This window comes from Aquila chrysaetos, chromosome 2 (assembly GCF_900496995.4).
Source record: "Aquila chrysaetos chrysaetos chromosome 2, bAquChr1.4, whole genome shotgun sequence".
Lineage (NCBI taxonomy): Eukaryota > Metazoa > Chordata > Aves > Accipitriformes > Accipitridae > Aquila > Aquila chrysaetos.
The window spans coordinates 13067886-13089725 of record NC_044005.1 but is presented as its reverse complement, the minus strand read 5'-3'; the positions used below and the strand labels follow the sequence as shown (position 1 = coordinate 13089725).

Here is a 21840-nt window from a genome sequence, read left to right as displayed (position 1 = left end):
TCCCTAAATGAGCTGCAAAACCTGATGCTGGGAAGGCAGCAATGTGCAAGCTGAGGCTCTGATGGAGGAAGAAGTGCTGGTTGCTATGGTTACTAGGGATATTAACCCTGTGGTGTCTGGATGGGGCAAGGTTTAGTTAACTGTGCCACAGGCTGGGTAACGGTTGGGAGCGTGGAGCAGCAGTGCTCCACCCTAAGAAGCTATGAGTTGGCATTCAGGATCTCAAAAGCCTATGTCCCAACCAAGTCTGTAAGTGTGTACTGGTCATTAATGTGTCAACAGCCTTCTTTGGGTGAGAGTGAATTTTGGTAGCTGTCCTCTGTTGTGAAGGTGAGGTGAATCCCAAAATTTCTGAGGGCAGGTTGCAGATGTAAGTGGCCAGAGTCTGTCTCCAGCTGTAGTTCAGGGGGCAATCTTTCTATAGAACAGGCTGTGATTATTCTTCAGTTTCTCTTTTAAAGGGGATGTTAAACAAACTTGGAAATGACCTTTGTCTGAATTTTCTAACTTAAAATGACTACCAGAGTAGAGGACAGGAAAATGTCTTCTCAGGTTGCTGAGTGTGTCTGATCATGCTTTGTGTGGCAAGTCTCTGTTTTCAGTGTGTAGCTGAGCCATAGCTGTTTTAAGAAGGGCTTCTGCTTGGACATATCCTTTCGCCCTCTGCTCACCTATTTTGGCCTGTGAATTCTGTCGGCATACGACACCATCAAGTACTGTCATCAGTTCTCATTTTTTCTTGGGGTGTAGGGTGCCCTAGCAATAAATAAATGTGAGTGGAAAACCACAAATGGGAGAGAGTAGACTGGGGAAAGTGTTGATCTTAAAATCTCCTTTTTAGAAAATGAAGCCCCTGTTTAATAGGATGCATTTAAAATGGAAGGGATTAATGCTTTAGAGGTACCTGAGCCACCCCTTCCCTGGCACACAGGCACCCATCCCCAGACAGCAGCAGTGAGGGAGAGGATGAAGTCAGGTGTGTATTCAGCATCAGCAAAGCTGCTTTTTAAGTCCCTCCTCTTCACCATGCTGTAAACAGGATCCTTGAAACAGTTGGAATTGTGGTTTTATTTTTAGTCCCTTCTTCTCTCCAACCCCTATCGTTTCTGTGACCTGATTTATAACACAAACCCCATGAAAGATTGCATTGGTGCCCAGCGAGAGTGCAGCCACCTTGGTCAGGGATGGGAGAGTGGGAGCTGCTTAGGCTTTGCCACCAGAGAGAAAAAAGTATTGTTGAACTCTTAGCTGAGCTTCTACTTTTTTTTTTTCTTTTTTTTTTTTTCCTGTGGCTGGGTAAGTGCTGTGGGAGGTTTTGAAAGGAGTGTATGTATTGTGCTTTTCTTGTTTGGGGTTTTTCTGCTTGTTTGTGTGAGGATTTTTTTGTTGAGGTTTTTTTTGTTATTATTTTTGGTAGTAGGAAAAGTGTTAGCCTAAAATATAGCTGCCAGGTAGAGCCAAGACTTCCAGGTCTCTGAGGGGTGGACTTCAGAGGTTATAATTGTTGCCTGAAGCTAGGTGCTTACCTTTTGTCACTCAAGTGAAGACAGCAAAAAAACCAAACTTATGATTTTGCTGTTTGTTTGCGTGCCTTCCCTAGAAATATCAGTTTGTTGACTGTCCCAGTGACAGCAAAAAGGATTAATGGAAAAGCAGAATTGGGTTTACGTTTATCCCTAATCCAAATTTCATATTATGCAGTGAACCTGGCAGCTGTGAAGCTTGGATGCAAATACAGTAGCTGAAGAATACAACTCCATGAATTCAGAAATGAGAGAACTGGTGTTTAATTTAAGATTCTGCTTGAGTTTAGCTGTAGAAATAAGTCATGGCCACTTCTCCCAGCAGCTGCAGTTGCTGCACTTCAGAAAATGCTCAAAAGGTGAAGGTGAAGGGATGCAGTTTTTCATTTTATCTCAGGCAACTTTTGATGCTTATAGTAGCAATATTGTGAACAGCAAAAAGAAGATACCAGGCTTCAAAGGCTATGGGTGTATCCCAGAAATGGCTGAGTTGCCTCGAACTTAGCTGCAGTTTCCCCTTTGTCATCTGCCGTGCTGTTGCAATGCTGTGTGGAAATCTCAGAGCAGCTCTTTCATCATTATTGCTGCAGGTTGATATTTCTGGATCCTGAATGCATATTTAAATTAAGATGAGATTTTAACCCTTTCACAGCAGTGATTTGTATTGGAGGCAGGAAAGAAATTTAGTTTGAAAGGACTAAGGTGTGTGTTTGGGATGGAATTCACCCAAGGTACAGTGGATTGTGGTTATTTATTTATTTATCCCGGGGGAAAAAAACCCCAAACAACACCCCCCCCCCCCCCCCCCCCCCCCCCAAACCCCAACAACCCACAAACAAAAAACCTGGAGGAGAGAATGTCTTGGAGAGTATCCAGAAAAAGGATGTCTTATCTAAGGTAGCTGTGTTATCCTGGAGGAATTTTTGCTGTTGTGCTGGGGGGTGGCCAGTCACCAGTTTCTTCATGTGCCTTGTTCTCTCCTGCCACCTGTTTGTTCCTCCTTTTTATTGCAGTGTGAGAAAGGCCTTCTCTGAACGTGTCGAGATGACCCAGTTTGAAAATGCCGGCTGCCACTACTGTTGCTGCTGTGGGGATTGAACTAGTGCTGGCGCTAGGAAGAAGCTTTTTTCCTAAGAGAAGTTTAGAGACAAGATGATGTGGATGTAATGGAGTGATGATAGCTGTGTTAAGAGTTACCCTGGCAGCAAGCCTTGATATGAAACACGTTTGGGAGCAGTCTTAGCCAGCCTGATAGGTGCTGTGTGAGTTGTAGGACCAGTATGACGAGAACTTAGCAGGCTGCAGCTATTTTGTGCTGCTTGGACCCAGCCCTGGGACGGGCTGAGTGCGCTCCAGTCTTGCTGGTCTTGGTGGGAATGGCAGGCTCAGAGCGTTTCAGAGGACAAGGTCTTTTTTCCTGACCTCTCGTCTGTTACTGTAGCTGTGAGGGAAAAATAAGAAGGATCAGGAAACTGGAGGGTAACGTTTTTTTTAATTTGTCCTTAGAGCAAGGTTAGTCAGCAAAGGCACCAACAAGTGCATGTTCATAGGGATGTGATGGGAGCTGTGTGCAGGCAGGGAGGAGCTTTTGTGGGCTATGTCCTCCACTGAGGAATGCTTGAGGAGGTCATGGCCATAACAGCTTGCTGTGATGAGTTCATACACTGCTGAGTGTGACCTTTACAGAGGTGCTAGTGCAGGAGGCAGGGCAGCTAGGCTTTCTCAAGGACATGTGCCAGAGCTTCCCTCACCATAATGTGTTTACTGTGGCATTATTTGCTCTAATTAGGAACCACTCCCAGAAGTTATTTTTCCTGTACTCTTAGTTTTGCTCTCCATGTTAAGTTACTTTCCTGATCATGTGCTTCTCATGCAGATTCATATTCTGGTAAGGTAGTAGTGACTTTTCTAGCACTGCAAGGATTAGTAGCAATATGTAATTACTTCTCTGTAAGGACTGGGTTTCTAAATCCTGGCTAAGAGCTGTGACCACCTACCACTGATATTCCAGGATCTAGTTAGTGACATTGGTTTATCATAGGCTTTTCTGCTCAGTCTCTTAGGATCAGCCTTGATGGCCCAGGGCCTGTAGGTAATCCATGTTTCCGCATGTGCTGTGTGAATCTATAAGTTGATTTTTTTCTAAATTGACTTAACTTTATGTATTTTTTAATACCTTAATATTGGTCAACATAACGCTAATACTTTGGTTTAGATGCTACTATAAAGATTATGTTGCCCAAGATCTGGCTGTGTAAGCTTGCTGTCTTTCTGCATGGACTGCTTGGGGGGGGGTCAAAAACATTTCTTTGCACCTCTTTGGTTTCAGACATGTAGGAGGTAAACAGGTGCAAGAATGGATGTACTGAGTGTTAGTGTCTCCTGAAGGCTGGCCTGCCTATAGTAGGGCAATCCACATGAGTTTGTCCATAATAGGTAGCTTCTGATCTCTGGTGGAGAAAGGGCTCTTCACCAAAACCTCTGTTTATTGCCCAGGTTCTCATGTTGTGTGGGGTAAGGTACCAGGAATTCCATGAACCACTGCACCTTAACCTGTAGTAGGCACCTGTTTATGTTCATTGCCTGCCTTACTAAGTGATTAAGCAGCTGCTTATCAAGCAGCTGAACTGTTCTTGCAGGAAGCGAGAATAGAAACTTTGAGGAGAGGGATGGAGCAGACAGCTGGGGGGCAGAGCCACAACCGCTCTCAAGATAAGCTGTTCTCTTTAGGTTCTGCAGCACTGTGTGCATTGGAAGTGTTTGTCTTGTCTCCGTTGTTCAGCTTCCCGCTAACTTGCTTACACCCTGCTGATGTGAAAGTGAGGAAAATGGAGTCTTTCAAAGCAAGTTTGAGGCCTAATTTTTTTTCATTCTTAGCACCCAGGTACAGTAGTGCAATGAGTGGAGTTGTGGGAGGCCCTTGCCTTCTCAGAAGGGGCCAGCCCCAAACATCTGAAAACAGGTTTTTAACTGTGGATGTAGAAGAAACAAAAGCATCTCAGTAATACTTCAGAAAATAAACCTGAAGGATTAGTTCCCCTCCACATCAAGCTGCCTTCACTTAGTCCCTATCATTCTTCATCTGATTTTGCTGGAAGCAAGTTTCATGCAACTTGTTCACAAGTGCAGAGGCCATCTGGATTGCTGAGACTATTATGTTACTCATATAGCCGGGTTTGGAAGTGAGGGGGCTGGCTGCAAAAGGTAACTGAAATAGTAAGTGGTGCTTTTGTGACCTGACCATTCGCCATTCAGGATCACGGGGTTCTCCTGTTCCAGCTGCTGAGGAGCTGAATGCAGGCAATTACAGCTGGAGGCTCTTTCCCCTCTGCGAGCAGCTCCTGGCTCTCAGCACATCTGCTGAGGGCAGCTCCTCCGTGTGACTCCGACTCGTTTCCTTCCTTTTGCTGCCTGCTGGGTTGCCTGATGCTTCCTTTCTGCCCAAGTGACATCCTTCAAGGAGGTAGCTAGAGGACAAATTGATAATTTCTTTTGCTTTTGTATCCATTATAAAGGGGGTCAGCATGGCTTCAACTCTCTTGACACCGGTTTTATTATTGGTAACAATAATAATGAGCTGTAATTTAACCTGATGGCTATTCTGCTCCCACACATCCGTTGTGCGTGTGCCCTCATGCTGCACAAAGACCCTGTGTTGTGGGGAAGTGGAGTTACCCAGGCTGTTTAGGAGGCCTGGCTCTGATACAGTACTTTTATTAGCTTGCATTCCTACTGCAATGGGGAATATAACAGTTCTGGTTTTAGACAGGAGCTTTCAAAATTTTTTGGAGGGTGGAAAATGGACCTTGTGGAAGTTTTCACCCTCTTTAGAGGGCTTCGAGTCTGGATAGTCCTTGGTGGCATCTGAAGCTGGTTGACAGCAGGTTGCTTGACCAAGCTTTATGGTAGTCTGCGCTGACTATTTTGCAGAAGAATTTTAGCATATATCACATGATGTGGATGAAGAACTGAGAATGTTCCTAGGTAGAGTACCAAAGCCTTGTATCAAGACTGCTAGTAGTCTGAGTCTGTGGTCTCCTACTGACTCTGTCATCAGTGTGTGTCAAACTGTTTTTTTCAAATTGGTGAAACTAGCTTTTGGAAAGGATGCACTGGATCAGGCATTCTCAAGGAGTGCAAAAAATAATTATTCCATAAGAAAATTTGCATGAGGGAGGTTTCTTCTAATCCAAGTTACCATCTCCTGCATTGAACCATCTGATAAAATAATTTTTTTAATATTCTACCCCTTGTCACAACTGTATTGATAATGGTGCTGCTTGCATTGCTTGGGCATGTTGCTGCCTGTAGTTGAAGTATATAATCCAAGGCTATAACCTCTCAGTAGAGTTAACTCAAGCCATGGTTTGACAGCAGAATAAATCTGGCTTTAGGGCTTCTCGGACTGAATTGAGAGCATTGTGCTGAATAATGCAAAGAGCTGTTCTGCTATAAACTCACTTTGTTGTTTGGGCACGTGCTCTGTGCATTTATCCTGTCTGTAACTTCTCATCTGTGTCTTGGAAGGTCATATGTGGGAACGAGTATTCCCTCCCTGCCAGAAGCTAATGTGTGCTGGTTTTATGTTCTTACATGGGCTCCAAACCCAATATCAAGTGCTCTGGCTAATCACATTTAATACAGTCCAGTGCCTGTGTCTGATTCAGGATCAGGTTTGCACTGCTGAATGGTAGCCGTGCTCAGATCCCATATGGTCACAGATTAGGTCCCCAGGTGATCTGATGTGGCTCTGCCTGTTCTGTGCTAGGTCCCAGAGGTAGTGTTTCCTCTTTGCTACTGCCCCGTCAGATCTCTGTCATCCTTTTCTCTTCTGTGGTACATATACAGATGTCTGGGCTTGTGGTACCCAGGGCTCTGTAGACACTGAAACCTGTGTGTCATGGTTTAACCCCAGCCAGCAACTAAGCACCACACAGCTGCTCACTTGCTCCCCCCCACCCAGTGGGATGGGGGAGAGAATCGGGGGGGGGGGGGGGAAGTAAAACTTGTGGGTTGAAATAAGAACAGTTTAATAGAACAGAAAGGAAGAAAGTAATAATGATAATAATAAAAGAATTAGAATAAACAAAACAAGTGATACACAATGCAATTGCTTGCCATTTGCTGACTGATGCCCAGTTAGTTCCTGAGCAGTGATCCCCCCAGGCCCACTCCCCCCAATTTATGTACTGGGCATGATGTCACATGGTATGGAATACCCCTTTGGCCAGTTTGGGTCAGCTGTCCTGGCTGTGTCCCCTCCCAACTTCTTGTGCCCCTCCAGCCTTCTTGCTGGCTGGGCATTGAGAAGCTGAAAAATCCTTGACTTGGTATTAACACTACTTAGCAACAATTGAAAACATCAGTGTGTTATCAACTTTGTTCTCATACTGAATCCAAGACACAACACTATACCAGCTACTAGGAAGAAAATTAACTCTATGCCAGCCGAAACCAGGACACTGTGCCATTCCTCCAGTAAAGTGGTATTCAGTGCTGTGGTGCAGAAAATTTCTGACTGAAGGTTAAATGTGATGGATGTATGTACAAGAAGCAGTCTTTCTTCCCAGAGGGTCCTCCATGGATGCCCTTACAATGGGCATCCACATGGCCTTTCTGAGGAAGAACAGCAGCAGCATTGGAGAGCAAGAGAGGCAAGAGAGCAACAGCTGGCTGGCTTTCTTTATGGTAATCCTCGTAAATACACCGTCCCACACATATACATGGTGTGTTGAGCCTTTCCTTGATGTGATAGTGTCAGCTGAGGGTGCAACTTTAGGAATGAGTGTATGTGAGTATATGTCGGTAAAAGCTTTAAAAGTAATGCATGTTTACTAGCAAAACTTTCCAGGTAAACAGTTTAAAATAGTTTTGGCAAGCTATAAAAACTATGCTAGATTTGTCAGTACACCTGTGTCTGCAGTACAGCTTTCCTGCTGGTATAGCAAAATCTAAAAGCAGATGAGTCAGGTCTTTAACCATCACTGGAGTTTCAACTTTGGACTTGCCCTTAGGTGCAGGCCATGCAAAGAGCAGTATTAAAAATAATAATAATAATTAAAAAAAAGGGGGGAGGAATATAGTGTTTCTTTTCTAGCTTATTAGTTTGCACTGCTTGGGTGGGGACTGGTTGCCTTTGTGTGAGAAAGGAAGCTTTTGGTAGGTATCAGGGCTTTTAAAGGGATAAATCTCCCAGCAATGGGGCACTCCATTTTATTCCTTGTTTTATGCTCTCTGAGGCTGCAGTTTCCAGGCTCCAGGTGTGGTTCCGTTAGCCACTCTTTCCTCACCAGTGCTAGTTTACATAGCCATGCCTGTTACGGCCCACTGTGCTGTGCCAGGGCAAGGAATGAGGCGTGCTTTTGGCTGAGCCAGTCTCATCGCTTGCTGGAACTACAAGGGCTTGTCTCTTCTAAGGCTTGTGTAACCTCCCAGCAAAGTGATTTTTATGTAGTAGAGAACCATATAAAGAATGTAAAACTCTTTGTTTTATGAATAGCATGCTGCTTTGGTGGTGGGCAGCTGTTTAGTGTCTTGAGTGGCTCCAGAGCTAGTGCAAGAGAAGGGGCAGCCTGCGTAGCTAGGGCTGGTGATAGGAGGGTCTGGGACTGCCCCTCCTGGTAGGTGAGAACGTGTCTCTGTACTTTCAACCACCGCCACTCAATGCTTGTATGGCTTCACTGCCGCTTGGGTGAGGGAGCTAATGCAGCAGGAGAGGGTTGGCTGTTTTTTCAGGTGGAACAGTTTCTCAGTCCAGTTCCCTGGGGGTCCAAGCAAATGTTTGTGCTCCCTGGTGGGAAGAGGTGGCTGGAGGCTAGGGGTGCTTAACCTGGCCCGCTGCCAAAGGAGAATCCTAATGCAATGGCACCCTCTGGTCCTTAGTACGTGGACAAGAGATGATATACAAGTAAAATCTGAGCTACAGGGAGGTAAGTGGGTGGGAGGCTAAGATATACTGTGGAGTTCTGTGACTCAAGGTATTCTGCCCCGCTGCAGGGTATTTTCTCTTGCTCCTATTCAAGTAAGCTTCTGCAGGTAAGGTTGGCTTTCCTTTGCCTTGCAGTTGCATCCAGACTTTTCCCTCACCTGCTGCAGATGCAACGGAATTGAGGCCTACATTCTCTCACGCCATCAGTTGCATGAAGTGATTTTTAAGTAGCCTTTGTGTCTGTGTAACTAGTACTCTCTGATCCTAGAAACAGTGTTAAAGGAGCCTGTATGCCTGCCCAGGTGGGTGCAGCATGGGGCAGAAAACATGGCTGTGCTCCGACTCCCTGTTCCTCGCCTGCCTCTGACACACATCGCATCTTCCCAAGAAGAGGAAATAGCTTTTCCAAGGCAGAATACCCTTTTAAATAGGCGGGTTTTATTTTCTTGTAAGTGATTCTGCCCAGAAAATTGGTCAAGCCACCTTGCTTTGATCTCTGTCTGCTCCGCCCCCCCCCCCCCCCCCCCCCCCCGTTGCAGCTGGCTTTAGTGAGAGACATTTGTCCAAACTCCTGTGGTTTTTGCAGCTTCCTCTCCTGTGCTGGGACCACGAGGTGGCAGGATTGTTCCACCAATGCTGCGAGGGTGGTGAGACGGCAATGCAGCTGCTCATTTTTATAGCCAAGGCAAAAACTGTGCTTAGTTGTTTGTGTACCATCATAATTGTGTTTTGAAATTTGGAAGAATTTCACATGTATGAGTCTAATCCATGATCCTTATTTTCTTTCTATAACATTGATTTGTTCTGGGTCTTGCCTTTTTTTTCATCTGTTCTCAAGGGAGATAGAGGGGAGGGGGGGGACATGTACAGCAACATCCAGAATTCCTCACAGGTTCCAGCATTGATCAAACCCTGTGAAGCACATTACTGAGGCAGCGAAGGCTGCTGCTTTTGTCCTCATTTCACCCCATTCTGTCAGGGTATTGCATCACGTAATATGCAAAGTGTTCAGAGCTCCTGCAGTACCCCAGTAATAGGGGTGAACTGAGGTTGCAGCAACAGCTCTATCTCTGCATTCCTGTTGCTTTCTATAGGCTTTAGCACACTCGCTTCTGCTGCAAACCCTCCTTGGGGTCACTGAGTCCACTAAACGTGATGCAATGCTTGTGGGGTCATTAAGAAGCAATTTGGGTAGGGGGGAGAAATTCTCCCAAAAGACCCACTTGGAGAGATCATTTAATCTGATCAAATGGTGATGAGGGGAGTCATTGCTTTCATGCATTTCTCTTTTCAGAGTTCTCCCACCCCCCTGAAATTAATGCTCCTGTTTTACATCTCTCAGTTCACTCTTCTAGGATGCGGGACTGAAAATCAGCAATGCAGTTGTTTGCTCTTGTCTCTCCTTCCCTCTGTCAGCCAAGAGGGTCCCCTTTCTTTTGCTTCTAGTGAGGAATTCTTGCAGGAAGATGGTTAGCAGAAGAAAAGGGTGTATGAGAAAGATGGCTGGAAACAAGACCACAAAATTCAAGGGGTTGACAGCACCGTTTTGGTCAGAAACTCTCCTCACTAGATGGTGAGGGGGAAGCATCTTTCCCTGCTTCCTTTCCCACTCCCTTCCATTTCCCTTGTGTCTTTGGCTGTGTTAGTGCTACACCTGGGGTCCTTTGGTCATCTAATTGTAGACCTCACTTCTTGTATTAGGGAGAGGTGTTTTTTAGCATCTGAACACTCTGTGCTCCTCTTTGCTGATGACTGTGTATGTGGGGCTCTGTTCCCTTTGTGTCCCTACCTTTTGTGCTACTTCTGCCTTCCTGAGCATGACTGGCTGTAGAAAGGGACTCTTTGGGCCAGTGCTCACTCCATTTTGGGTGTGGGGCACATGGGGGGGGGTCCTGCTTACCCCTGCACAGCTAAAATGCATGCAAGAGAAGAAATGTAGCCAAATAGGTAAAGAAATACCAGTTTATGATTCTCTCTTCCGTCCATCCCCCATCTGGTTTCTAGTAGCAACAAGAGCCTTTACAGGAGTAATGCATCTCCTGTGTCACACAACTGTCTCTATTCAAGTATTGTTGTCTTTTTGGGCCTGGTCTGTGCTGAAATATCTTTCCAGCATAGAGAAATGAGTTGGATGGGAGGGGAGGATGCTCTTGTCTGCCCTCTTTGGGGAAAAGTTATGCTGGTAGAAAGGGTGTGTGATGGTGTCGCTTATGCTGGGGGAGATGGAATGGGTTCGTTTTGCTGCTCTTGCTTATTCTCTTCTTGAAAGTGTCTAAGAGCCGTGCTGGCAAACTCTCTTCTGGTGTAAGCAGCGCTCTGCCCCAGGCTCCTCTGGCTCTGAACTCTGATGTCTAAACAGATTGATGGGTTACATGCTGAGCATGACTGAATGCCACTGAAACGCAGTGGAGCAGAATTCACATGCCTGCTGCCCTGGGCTTGCTAGAGGTGTGTGGGGAAGGCAGAGATGGAAGAGGGCACTTATTTATCTGGTGTGGCATGTGAAGCATTACGCTTGTGGCAATTCCAGGCTCTACTAGTATGGGAGACTAAAGGGATCCTGTGACTCAGCTGGTACCATGCTCTTTCTTGCTCACTTCATATGGAGGGGGATGGTAAATAAAGAGCAATCAGAAGGATTGCTCAAGGGACTGTTGTACCTCTCAGATGGTGCAAGTATCAAAGTGAGTGAGCCTGCAATTAGCCAAGAAATGACAAGCAGAATGGGGTAGATTGTCAGTAAGCAGGCAGGGAACAAGCCAAGAGTAGAGTACAATGTTGTACTCCTTGTCCTTCCTTCATCCACAAACACTCTTTTAGTGTATAGAAGGAGCATTACTGTGTGTTCATGGTTGGTTTACTGCCTTATTGCCTTTTTCTTGTTTTTTTTCTCTTCCTCCATTGTAACAATGAGGTGTAACACTGAGGTGTTACAGACCCCACCGTGACAAGAAAAGCATCCTGCCTCCTTTCATGGTGTCCTATCACTCATAGTCTACTGTTTGGCTCTGTGGTGTATTGACTTGATTCAAGAGAAATCGTATTGATATGTGGGGACCTTGCTAATGTTCTCGCTCATTTAGGAGAGAAAATGCTGTAATGATTTTTTTGGTGGGGACGAGTGGGGAGCAAGGGGGAGGAAGTATGTTTTCATTGCTTATAGCATCTGGTATAAGAAAGGTAATATGCTGGAAAGGAGAACGACCTCATCTTTTCTCTGTATATATTAAAGGATAAGATGCTGAAGTCAAATCAGGAACTGTAGGTCCTTCCACAGTGAGAGAGAGCTAGTTAATGCAGCAGTACTTAGCATTCAAGAGCTTAATTCAGCCTTGGACTTCAGAGAATTCAACTCCTTTCCCTCCTCCTTCCTTGCACCTCCCCCTTAGACAAAATATATAACACTGCAATACTGTGCAATACTATTGCAACACTGTGCAATACCTGTCCTAAGGAAGCTGAGAGCATTTAGCTGAAGTACAGGGAAATGCTGCACTTATGCGTTCATGGCAGCCTTTGTTTTTGGTGTAGTTATAAAGTCTGAAAGCATCTGAAGTCACTCTTCTGCCCACATCGTAGTGATGTTTGCTGCCCTGTTTGGTGTGTGGAGGGAAGGGATGGTGTGTAGGGAGGAAGCAGTTCCCTTCTCTGTCTCCATTGCCCAGTGTGGTCCTCCTGGATCATGTTCTCCCCTTGGGGTGTGGTTTTCCAAGTTGGTTTTCTTTTTTCTGTTGTTGTGCTCCGCGCCCCCCCCCCCCCCCCCCCCCCCCCCCCCCCCCCCGCAAAGCGGCTTTCTGAGGCTCCTACCCTTTGGTAACCCTCAGGATGTTCTATTACGCAATGCAGCGATTTCAGCCTAAGAAGTTTCTATCGCTGGCCCTGTCACCTCCACTGTCTGTGCAACTATTTTTTTATGTTTGCCTTGTGCAAGAAAAGGTTGTTTGCAAGAAGGAATGGTTTTCATCCCAGTTCAGCATGGTGCTTAGAAGCAATTTGTTGACTTGGAGAGGCAGATACGTTTGTGCTGCAGGGGTACAAATGAGTGGTTGTGGCTACACCTTTCTCCAAAGGGCTAATAAAACTTTTACTGAATGTATCCAGAACATGGTCCAACTACTGGGTTCATCAGCCCCTTGGGAGTCCCCATTGTGTGCAGGTGGGAGCTTGAAAGAGGAAGAACTTCATGGCGCATGCTTGCTAACGTGGAACCATGCCTGTATTTACTGCATGCTCTTCTCCTGCCACAACATGTGGCTCTATTAATATTCTCTTGGACTTTTCCATGGCACTTAAAGCCCTTCTTTGCAACACCTTTTTGTGAAAAACAGCTAATGCATCTCCTTTCCAAATGAAGGGCCAGCATTGATATCACATGTCATATTGTCTAGTAAGGTGGGATGTCCACTTTCTTTGTATTGACAACAAGCTGAAAATAAGAGGCTGATGCTCTCCTGCTGTGCATTTTCTGATCTATCCTGTTTTCCCAATACCTTTTGAGTTCATTACTTAGTTTGCTCAGCTGAAGGAAGAATTGAGGAGTGTCCCAGCTTGAAGGGAAGGCTTTAAGAAATACCATGCTATTGGACACCAGAGACTCCATGCAACTGTTCTCAAAGGCAGAAAACATGGGAGAAGCACATTTGAGGGCTGAAGTTAATCATGAGGCCCAAACTGTGGGAAATGTGGCTTCCTTAGCTGCAGTGTGCACAGAACCATTGCCTTCTGGAGGTGCTGCACGTGCTCTCCATGAGTTGGGTGCTCAGCACAGGAATTTGCTTGCATGTCTCCCTGGGTATCTGCAGAGAAGGAAGCAGGAATGATTTTTGAGTTCATTGCTAAGTAACTTGTCTTGAAGTCCAAAATTTGTAGAAGAAACAGAATTCTGGCTGTGTGTACTGTGTGTACTGTGTTCTAAGTCTTTTAGGGTATTTGTGTGTTGGGGATGCTACAACCGTCCAATGCTTCCAGCATCTTCCACTCCATTAAGTGAAGTGCAAGTTTCACCTTTTAGCTAGTATTTTTTTCAAGGGTGGTGTTATCATTACAGTGCGTTTAATAATGACCAAGCACAAGGGCGTAGACTTCAGAACGCCACCTCTGCTACTGACTTTGATCCAGCCCTCTCAAATGGGTGCTGTTGCATATAATGTAAGCTCAGTCATTCATACTGAAAGAGACTTTTGGGTTTTAGTCCCATCTATACAAAATATAACTCCTCAGGGCATCTTCACATTGTAAAGGTTAAAAGCTCGTGGGGGCCTAATAATACATAGAGGTGGGGTTTGGTCCAAGATAAAAATTGCTGAGGCATAAGGGCTGAAAAATTTGCCAAGATTATCTGCAGTGGTTGTGCAACACTAGGAGTCTGGCAGTATTGGAAGGTATGGATTGTGTCGGGATTTTTGTTCTTAAGAAAACAACTGCTTTGGGGGATTAAAAAAAAAAAACAAACCACCAGGTAGCTGAGACAGTCACGTCTATAGCTTTGGTGAAAAAGTTCTGAAATATTATATGCCGTGTTTCAGAAGTACTGGAACTGGATTGGATATCATGCATCATTTAGGCTTGTTAAGGAAAATATGTAGTAGTTTGTGTGTGACTGTTGTTGTTCTTTTATTTTCTTCCTTTCCTGAATTGTTGGAAACAGCAGCTATTCATGTGAGTTCTCTGTGGAGGATGCAATGACCATGACTTAAGTCAGAGCTGCAGGACTGGGTTTTAGACTGGAAAGAGGAAGGGAAAAGGAGATAAGATTGTTGTATGAAATGCTCTTATGCCTTCTCTTTGTTTTTCAGTGGACGAATACATTGCCATTGCTAAAGAGAAGCATGGATACAATATGGAGCAGGTAACAACCCTTTGAATACTTACTTTATTTTAAAATAATCTTTTCTAGCAGGTATTAAAATGTGGCCTAAAGTGACTGCCTAAAACTGGTTCTTCCCTTCTGTACTGTCTGTGTTTTCTTCTCTCCTACTTCTCCCCAAACTGACTGCTCCTAATAGTAACCTGTGCTCTGGGGGTATGGAGTTCTTCCCTAGTTTTACATCAAGAGTAAAAAGAAGAAAAACAACCATTGTAATTTCTATTGGAGTTTGGCCATAAGTATTGTGCTGCTTCCTATGGTGACTACCTCTTGAACACTTTCAGAACCCCTAAACAATGTTAAAAAGATTGGCTTGTCTTGGGACAGCTGCCTGATTGCATTGCAGTTTCCAGTTGACTGCTCCATCTCTGCTTCATGGATGTATTAGCAGTTATTAATGAGCTATTGAACCATCATATGCTTTTCGGAGGCAAACCAATATCTGCAGTTATTTACCTTAAAACTGTGCTGCAAATCATTTTGCATTTCATAAACGAGCACCTCAGATGTCTGTGCAATAGCAGTGGACAACTTCACCAGCTGTCCCTGAGGTTAGCTGGTGCCTTTAGCCTAGGCATGGAAGTCCTGGTCTGAGGAGCAGACCTCTGCTTTATTCCATGTGGTCTAGGATTGTGTACTAATCTTCCCTGTGTTAACTAACATTGATTTCAACACTCATCTGGGGAGGTGAGTAGGCCTGTGCCTGGGAAGCTTTTCTGAATTCTGTGGAGTTTCCTTATACACTAATACTCGCCCGGAAAGAGAAGGCGGGGAATCTCATGACTTACTGTATTGGCAAATTATGTACCGTCTCTACAAAGGGATTCTATGAAAACTTGAAAGTTTATGAAATTGTTCAGGCAAAGGCCACAAGTATAGAAACCAATGATTTGGATGGACAAGGGTTTCTATTTAAATGAGTCTGCTGTCCTTTTTGAGTCAGACTTTCAGTGGTTGGTAGTCACGCTCAAAAAGACTTCTTATAGAACAAGAGCATTGAAGTTGAGATAGCCAGCAAAACCAGGAATAATCAGACTTGATAATTATAATTTCTAAGAGCAGAAAACAGCAATAAAAGGAAGATGAAGGCACTAAAAGGCTGTGAACTTAAATGAAAATAAGGATGGTAGCTCACTTCAGTTGAGATGGGGATATCCTAGTTTTAGATGTTGTGGGTAATATTTGCCAAAAGAGATGGTCTCAGGGTAATAAAAATGGGTTTCATTATTTTAGTGGAGAAGTGTTGTTTAGAGTATAGACTGATCCAGAAGACTAATCAAAACGAAGCTTGTGATTTTTAAAAAAAACACTGAATTCTTGTGTTTTGAAAAACTTTGATTTGGCTAATAGAGATTTGCATTCATTGTAATGTTGGAAATACAGACCCTCCCACTCATTCCTTGAAGTCTTTCTCCCTGTTTTTCTCCCCTCCTCTGTGTACAGAAGTAGAAGTTATGGGACTTGCCACACCAGGGTATAAAGTGGCTAAGCAACTTGTAAAAATGTCTCTCCTAAAAATTTTCTCATTCCTTCCCTAGTACTCGCATAATATTCTGGAGTTAAACATGTTTCCCAGGTCCTTTGGAATTTCCTAGACAGCTAAGCTAGGTACTTCCAGGAAATAACTGGAGAGAATCTATCTTCTATCACTCTGGAAGGCATGTACTCATTTTGTGTTATAGGGACAAGTGTCAAGGCTTTCAAATCAGGATGATTTGTTGTGTCACCAAGGGACACTGTCTCTTCAGCAGGTATCATCAGAGTTTCTATTGGCTGTGTAACTGTAGACAAGCTGATACGGACTCCCTGGAAGCCAGTCAGAGCTCACTTTAGCATTTGGCCACTGTCTCTGGGCTTTGCTGGCCAAGGCAGCCCTTTCCCATGCACGCATCCTCTGACAGCCGGTCTCTTTGGACCCCTGTGCAGGTTGCTTGGCTGACAGTCATCGCACAGAGATTCTCATTCTTCCATCTGTGCCCCCTGCCCAAAACCTACCTTTGCAGTTTAAGATGTGCTAGTTTGTTGAAGGGAGTGGTGAGCTATCTGGCAGGGTGGCTGTGGCGCATGCTGGGGCTCTTCTGCCCAGTGGCTCTCCCGTCCAGCTGGCCGCATTTGCACTGTGCGTGGCTCCTATATCTGTCCTTTCTCTCCTTTTGCCTGTGGCCAAGTGCCCCCTTGTTGGCTCTGCTGCTGTTGGATGATGGCTGGAGGCTCGGGGCTGTGTTGGTGGGAGTCACCGCAGCCTTGCCAGCTCGAGGGCAGACTCCAGCAGGTGAGTGAGCTCTGGCAGGGCAAACCCACTTCAGCTGGTGGTGCAAACAGCTGTAGGTGGTTGTGCTGAGCTGTAGCAGTCACGGACTTTTGGGAGCACTACATCAAGTCTGGCTGTGAGCTGTGCTCTCCTGCTAGCCTGTGTCAGACACCCTGGGACAAAGGAGGCTGGAAAAGCTGTGTACTCACCTGTGTATGAGTGCAGAGCTCTCCTAGGACAGCATGGGGTGGAGGAGGCATACTGCTCTCCTGTTTAAAAAAGCCTATAAGGAAAACCTTTTTGTTTACCTTTTGCTTTGTGTAAGCAACTGTCCCCTCAGCCCTTGCTAGCACCTTAGTAGTATTTAACACTACCCTGCCCTACCAAAATGTCTCCCTCCTTGTTTTTCTCTTGCTTTCTCACAGGGATATTTGGTACACCTTATATCTGAAGCTGAAAGGGATGGCAGAGGAGAGAGAACTCAGTCCTTTGTGACTGTAAAATAGTTCCTTTGCCCCCATGTTTGCCAGAGAGGATGGAGATAAGTGGCTGAGTGGCTCCTGTGACATCTTGAGTGGCTGTGCTGCAACCAAGACTACTTGTTTTGCATGGTGGCACAAGGGAGGAGAGGCTGCCTGGGCAGCACTGAGAGGCCAGTAGGGTCAGGACAAGATCTTGGATAACACTGATATTTATACGCATACTCTCTGCAGAATCTCAGGGGAGCAAGATCCCATAAAGGAACTGCTTTTTTTGCATAGTGAAGCATAATGGGGAAACCCCGAATTTGGAGGGATTTTGTAGCTCTGAGTGGCCAGGGCGAAACTACTAGATGAGGGTAACTGTGGCTGCGAAACCCGAGCTGAGTTTGCATATGATGAGCAGGTTATTCTGATGTTTTACTCAGCATGTTAGGGATTGTTTTCACTTTACAGCCATTGCGAAAGGCTGGTTTCTTGCTCTGCAGAGTCAGGCCTTCCCAAAATGACTTGCGGTGGTCGCTGGCATGCCAGATGTAGTGATGGGTCATAACACGCAGGGGCTGTGCACCCCTGTGAGAGGGGTGGCTGTGGGCGAGTGTCTCGGAGATGGTGGGAGGAGGACGGTTTGCAGATGGTGAAGCACAGCGCGTGCACTTTGTCTTTGGAACAGAGACTGCAACAGTGAAACGAGGTGTCTCTCAAGGGAACAAATGAGCAGCCTCCAAAATGAGTGAGATTTGTTCCTCCTTCGGGCCAGGGACATCTTAGCAGCAAGTCAAGGTTGTGCATGCTCTCTGCCTTTCCTTCTTCCAGTTCTTCCCGCATCTCTTCCTCCCCCCCGCGAAAGAGCCCCCTAAACAACCATAAAAGTCCCCAGTCAACTAAACTGTCCTCCTAATTGCACAGGAAATGAAGGGAGTTTAGCACTGGCAAGAAGCTTCCCATTGTCCGGCCTGTTTTTTAGGTAGGCTTCCCAAGTCTTTTCTTAGCTTTCCTGTGCATACCATGATCAGTAAAGTTGGGGTCATTTCTTCGATTTTCTTCTCCCCCTTTCTGTTGCTACTCTCTTATTACATTACTACCAGTGTGGTTTGGATAAACTTCAGGTTGGTCTTCACAACCTAGCAGGGTGGGGATCAGATTCCAGGTTTCTTGCACACAGAAAAGTGTCTGATGTAGCTGAGAATTAAAATTATGTCTAACATGTTGGCTGAGAAAAATGCTGTAGCTCTCACTTTGTATGCATATAATAATGTTTCTTGTGATTACAGTTGTCCGCTTGGTGTCCTTGTTATTTCTAGGCCCTCGGGATGCTGTTTTGGCACAAGCACAACATAGAGAAGTCTTTGGCAGATCTGCCAAACTTTACTCCATTCCCAGATGAGTGGACAGTGGAAGACAAGGTCTTGTTTGAACAGGCCTTCAGTTTCCATGGGAAAACCTTTCACAGGATCCAGCAGATGGTAAGTAGTGTCACAGGAATGGAAAAGCAGAACAGGTGGTTGGACTGTCTTCTTCAGTGCTGATTGTGCTGAACTCCTGTCTAATGCTCTTGGGAGAGAACAGGCCAAAGGGGATGTTGGAGGAAAAATCTGACCATGGATAGAAAGAAACAACATTGTTTCCAGAGTCTTTGTAGAAGTGTTTTCCTGAAGTGCTTTATTCATTCAGGATAAACTGTGACTGTGCAATTTTTGTGGTTGGAAATTACAGTGTTCGGTCCCCGGCGTGCTATGGTAGTGTTTATGTCTTAGCTGGAGTTCAGGCATGGTTTGTACACATGTGCCCACCCACACACAGAGTAAAGATCATCTCTGTGCAAAGTTGATTTCCTTTCTTACAGCCTGCTTTTTAGGAATTAATTTTATATGACTATGAAGTCTGTGCTTAATGTGATTTGGGACTGTCAGTGGATGCTGTAGTGGAGGTTTATACATCATTGCAAGCATTCAGTCCTTTGCATTTGGTTGGTAGTGATATTTTTTTAAACTGGGATTGAAAACTTCAAGGGTAGGTTTCTGCCTGAAACGGAACTGCTGGGGTGTGTGCAATTTTCTTTCTAAAGAGGGAGAGAATGGGATGTAAAATTTTTTTATTGATTGTATCTTAAGAGTTTCTTCAAGTGGTTCATCACCTGGGTGGGAACCAGACTTTGTTCTTTGCTCTCCTTCAGTAAAGTGCCTCTTGAGTGTTCCAGCAGGACCTGGTTATGTTGGTTGTGACCCTTTGAAGTGAGCCTAGGCTGTTGCAGTCTGTTCACCCTCTTTCAAAGCACATGTGAAGGTCTGTGTTGCTGATCCCGCTGAAAAGCAAAAGACAACTTGCCTCCCAAGTATGAAGAACAACTGCCAGGACCCTTTTCAAAAGGGTAGCAGGAAGAGGCTTGTTCTCCTCATGTTCTCCTTGAATGTTTCTTCACTGGGGTTCATTTAGAAACATTCTTGGAGTCCTAGGGCCTCCCACTCCCTTGGGTCAGATGACGGGGCTTGCACATACTATGAACAGCTGATATAGACAGTCTGGAGAGTTGTGGACTCCTGAAGGGTGAAGATGTTTTCTTCTTTATTCCTCTGTTCTTACACAGGGCGGGGGGAAACAGGAGGGGAATCTCATGGGGGGAAGAAGAGAACATAAAGCCTGTCCTGTTGCTTGGTTAAATGCCAAAGCAAGAAATTCTCAATTTGGTTTATGTGCAGAAGCATGACTCCATCCCTGAGTGAAGTGCATTCCAATACAGGGATGCCAAGCTCATGCACTGTTCCCTAGGTAATGATATTTTTTTACTGTTGCTCCCAGAAAAGCCATCCTGCATGAAAGGAATTAAATGGCATGAAGCTTTGTGTTTAGCAGGGGACAGGAATCAATGGCTTGGGAGCATGTTAGTTGTTAGTTTATATATGCTGCCCCATTAGCACCAGTGCAGCTTGGAACTGAGGGGAAAAATCATCAAAGCTAGAGAATGAAAAGTGAGTTACGTTATTTACCGGAGCTGGTTCTGATATTTTGGCACTCTTAGCATGCGTTTATAGCCAAGTGGATGTTTGTCACGAACAGCCTTGTCCCTGAGTTTGTTCTGCGGAACTCTTTAATTTCAGCATACCAGCCTGCAGCATTGCTCTTGGCAACACAACATCGACATAGCACCTGTGCTTTGCCAATGCAGATGGATTTATCACTGTGTGCAGCTGTGGGCCAGGGTGGTAGTTCTGGTGTGATCCATTATTAGGACTTAAAGTCAGCCTGCAGTCTGAGAACCAGACTTATCTCAAGTGAAGACTTAAACTGTAGTATCTGAATAAAAGAGATCTGGCACTTGCTCACAGTTTTGTTTTCCTCCCTACCTGTCCTGCCCTCCAAGCTGAATCAGACACTTACCTAAAACATGTTTTATTCAGCAAGAAAGGCTGGACTTTTACCTTGTAGAAGTCCTGTGTAAGAACATCCATGCGGAGTACCTCACAAATAGAGAATTAGTCTTAATGTAGTTGTATGCTTTTTGGGGGCAGACTTTTCATTCATAGCTACAGGGCAAAGACATTAGTGTAAGAGGAGAAAAAAAAAAAATTCTGAGACTTGTTTTTTCTTATATCCTCAGTTCACCATACAGTAACATTTCACCTTTTGAAAACATCTTTTGTTGAGACCTTTGAATAGACTTCATCATGTGAATGGTGTGAATAAGCCTTTTTAACCAAACATCAAAGATATGCTTGGGATGTAGCCTGCAATTCAGCAGTTCCTGCGGTTGCTTACACATGCCTATGCTGGCTTTTAAAACTGTTATCTCAGTTGCAAGGCCCCATTTTGGATTTGCTCTTGCTATGTTCTTCTATTCTGAAGGGAACCAGCTACCTGGCTGGTGAGTGGAGGCTTGCTGAGATGCTCTTCAGAGATTTTGATGGCCTAAATAGTAGGCACTAACCTGAAACACTCCCCCATAGAACATTTTTGGAAAGGCTGCAGAACTGCCTTGCTTGAGCCTTTGAGAGAATCCAACATAGACAGATCAGATGTTCCTTGATAAAAACAGACCGATTGTATGTGAACTCCTGGGGATACTTTACATATAAACATATAAAAGGATACATGTTTAATTTACAGCTTCCTGACAAATCAATAGCCAGCCTGGTGAAATTTTACTACTCCTGGAAGAAGACAAGGACTAAAACTAGCGTGATGGACCGTCATGCTCGTAAACAAAAAAGGGAACGTGAGGAAAGGTAGGTTTGCAAGCAGAAGGGCTGTGTATTGACGCACACTGATTTCTTCAGACTATCTCAGAAATTCCTGTTAGCTTGTAAGAAACTAGATGTAGGATTTTCCCCAAAATGTTTCCTGGTACCACACCTTCTTTTCCCACCCCTCTTCCCTGCTGTGCATGTTTCACTTTGCTTAAAGCCAAAGGAATCTGTTAGCAATTAGGTGTGCTTCCTTTTTCAACACTAATTGCTCTCTAGTGCAGTGGTCACCCTTCCATTACTCTAGAAGCTTTTTCTCTGATACTGCTTGAGGGTAGTGAAAATGAAATTAAAACTGTTTACAAGCTGATTGGCACTGTTGTCAGCAGAGCCAGAAAAGCTTATAAGCAGAGCAGTAAAAGGAAGTCATGAAAGAGCTAGAAATCGGCCTTTATTTCTTCCATGTGATGCTCAGTAGAGTGAGAACGTGCACCTGATGAGGAACAGGCTCCAGTGCAGCACTCCTCAGCATGCACACACAGACCCTTCCCATGCCTTTTGCTTAGAAAACTGTTACCAGTATAAGGCTGTCAGGCCAAGCTCTGTTCCCTG

General features: G+C 44.9%; 1 protein-coding gene across 2 annotated transcripts in view; it reads left to right on the top strand.

The window, feature by feature from the left end:
• The window catches only part of RCOR1 (REST corepressor 1), an 89538-nt gene that overhangs the window by 50260 nt on the left and 17438 nt on the right, over positions 1–21840 (top strand). For both annotated transcript variants that reach the window (XM_029997627.2, XM_029997618.2), the window contains exons 4-6: positions 14247–14299; positions 18352–18513; positions 21152–21270. In XM_029997627.2, the coding sequence (XP_029853487.1) occupies positions 14247–14299; positions 18352–18513; positions 21152–21270 (334 nt within the window). The remainder of the gene's footprint in view (positions 1–14246; positions 14300–18351; positions 18514–21151; positions 21271–21840) is intronic.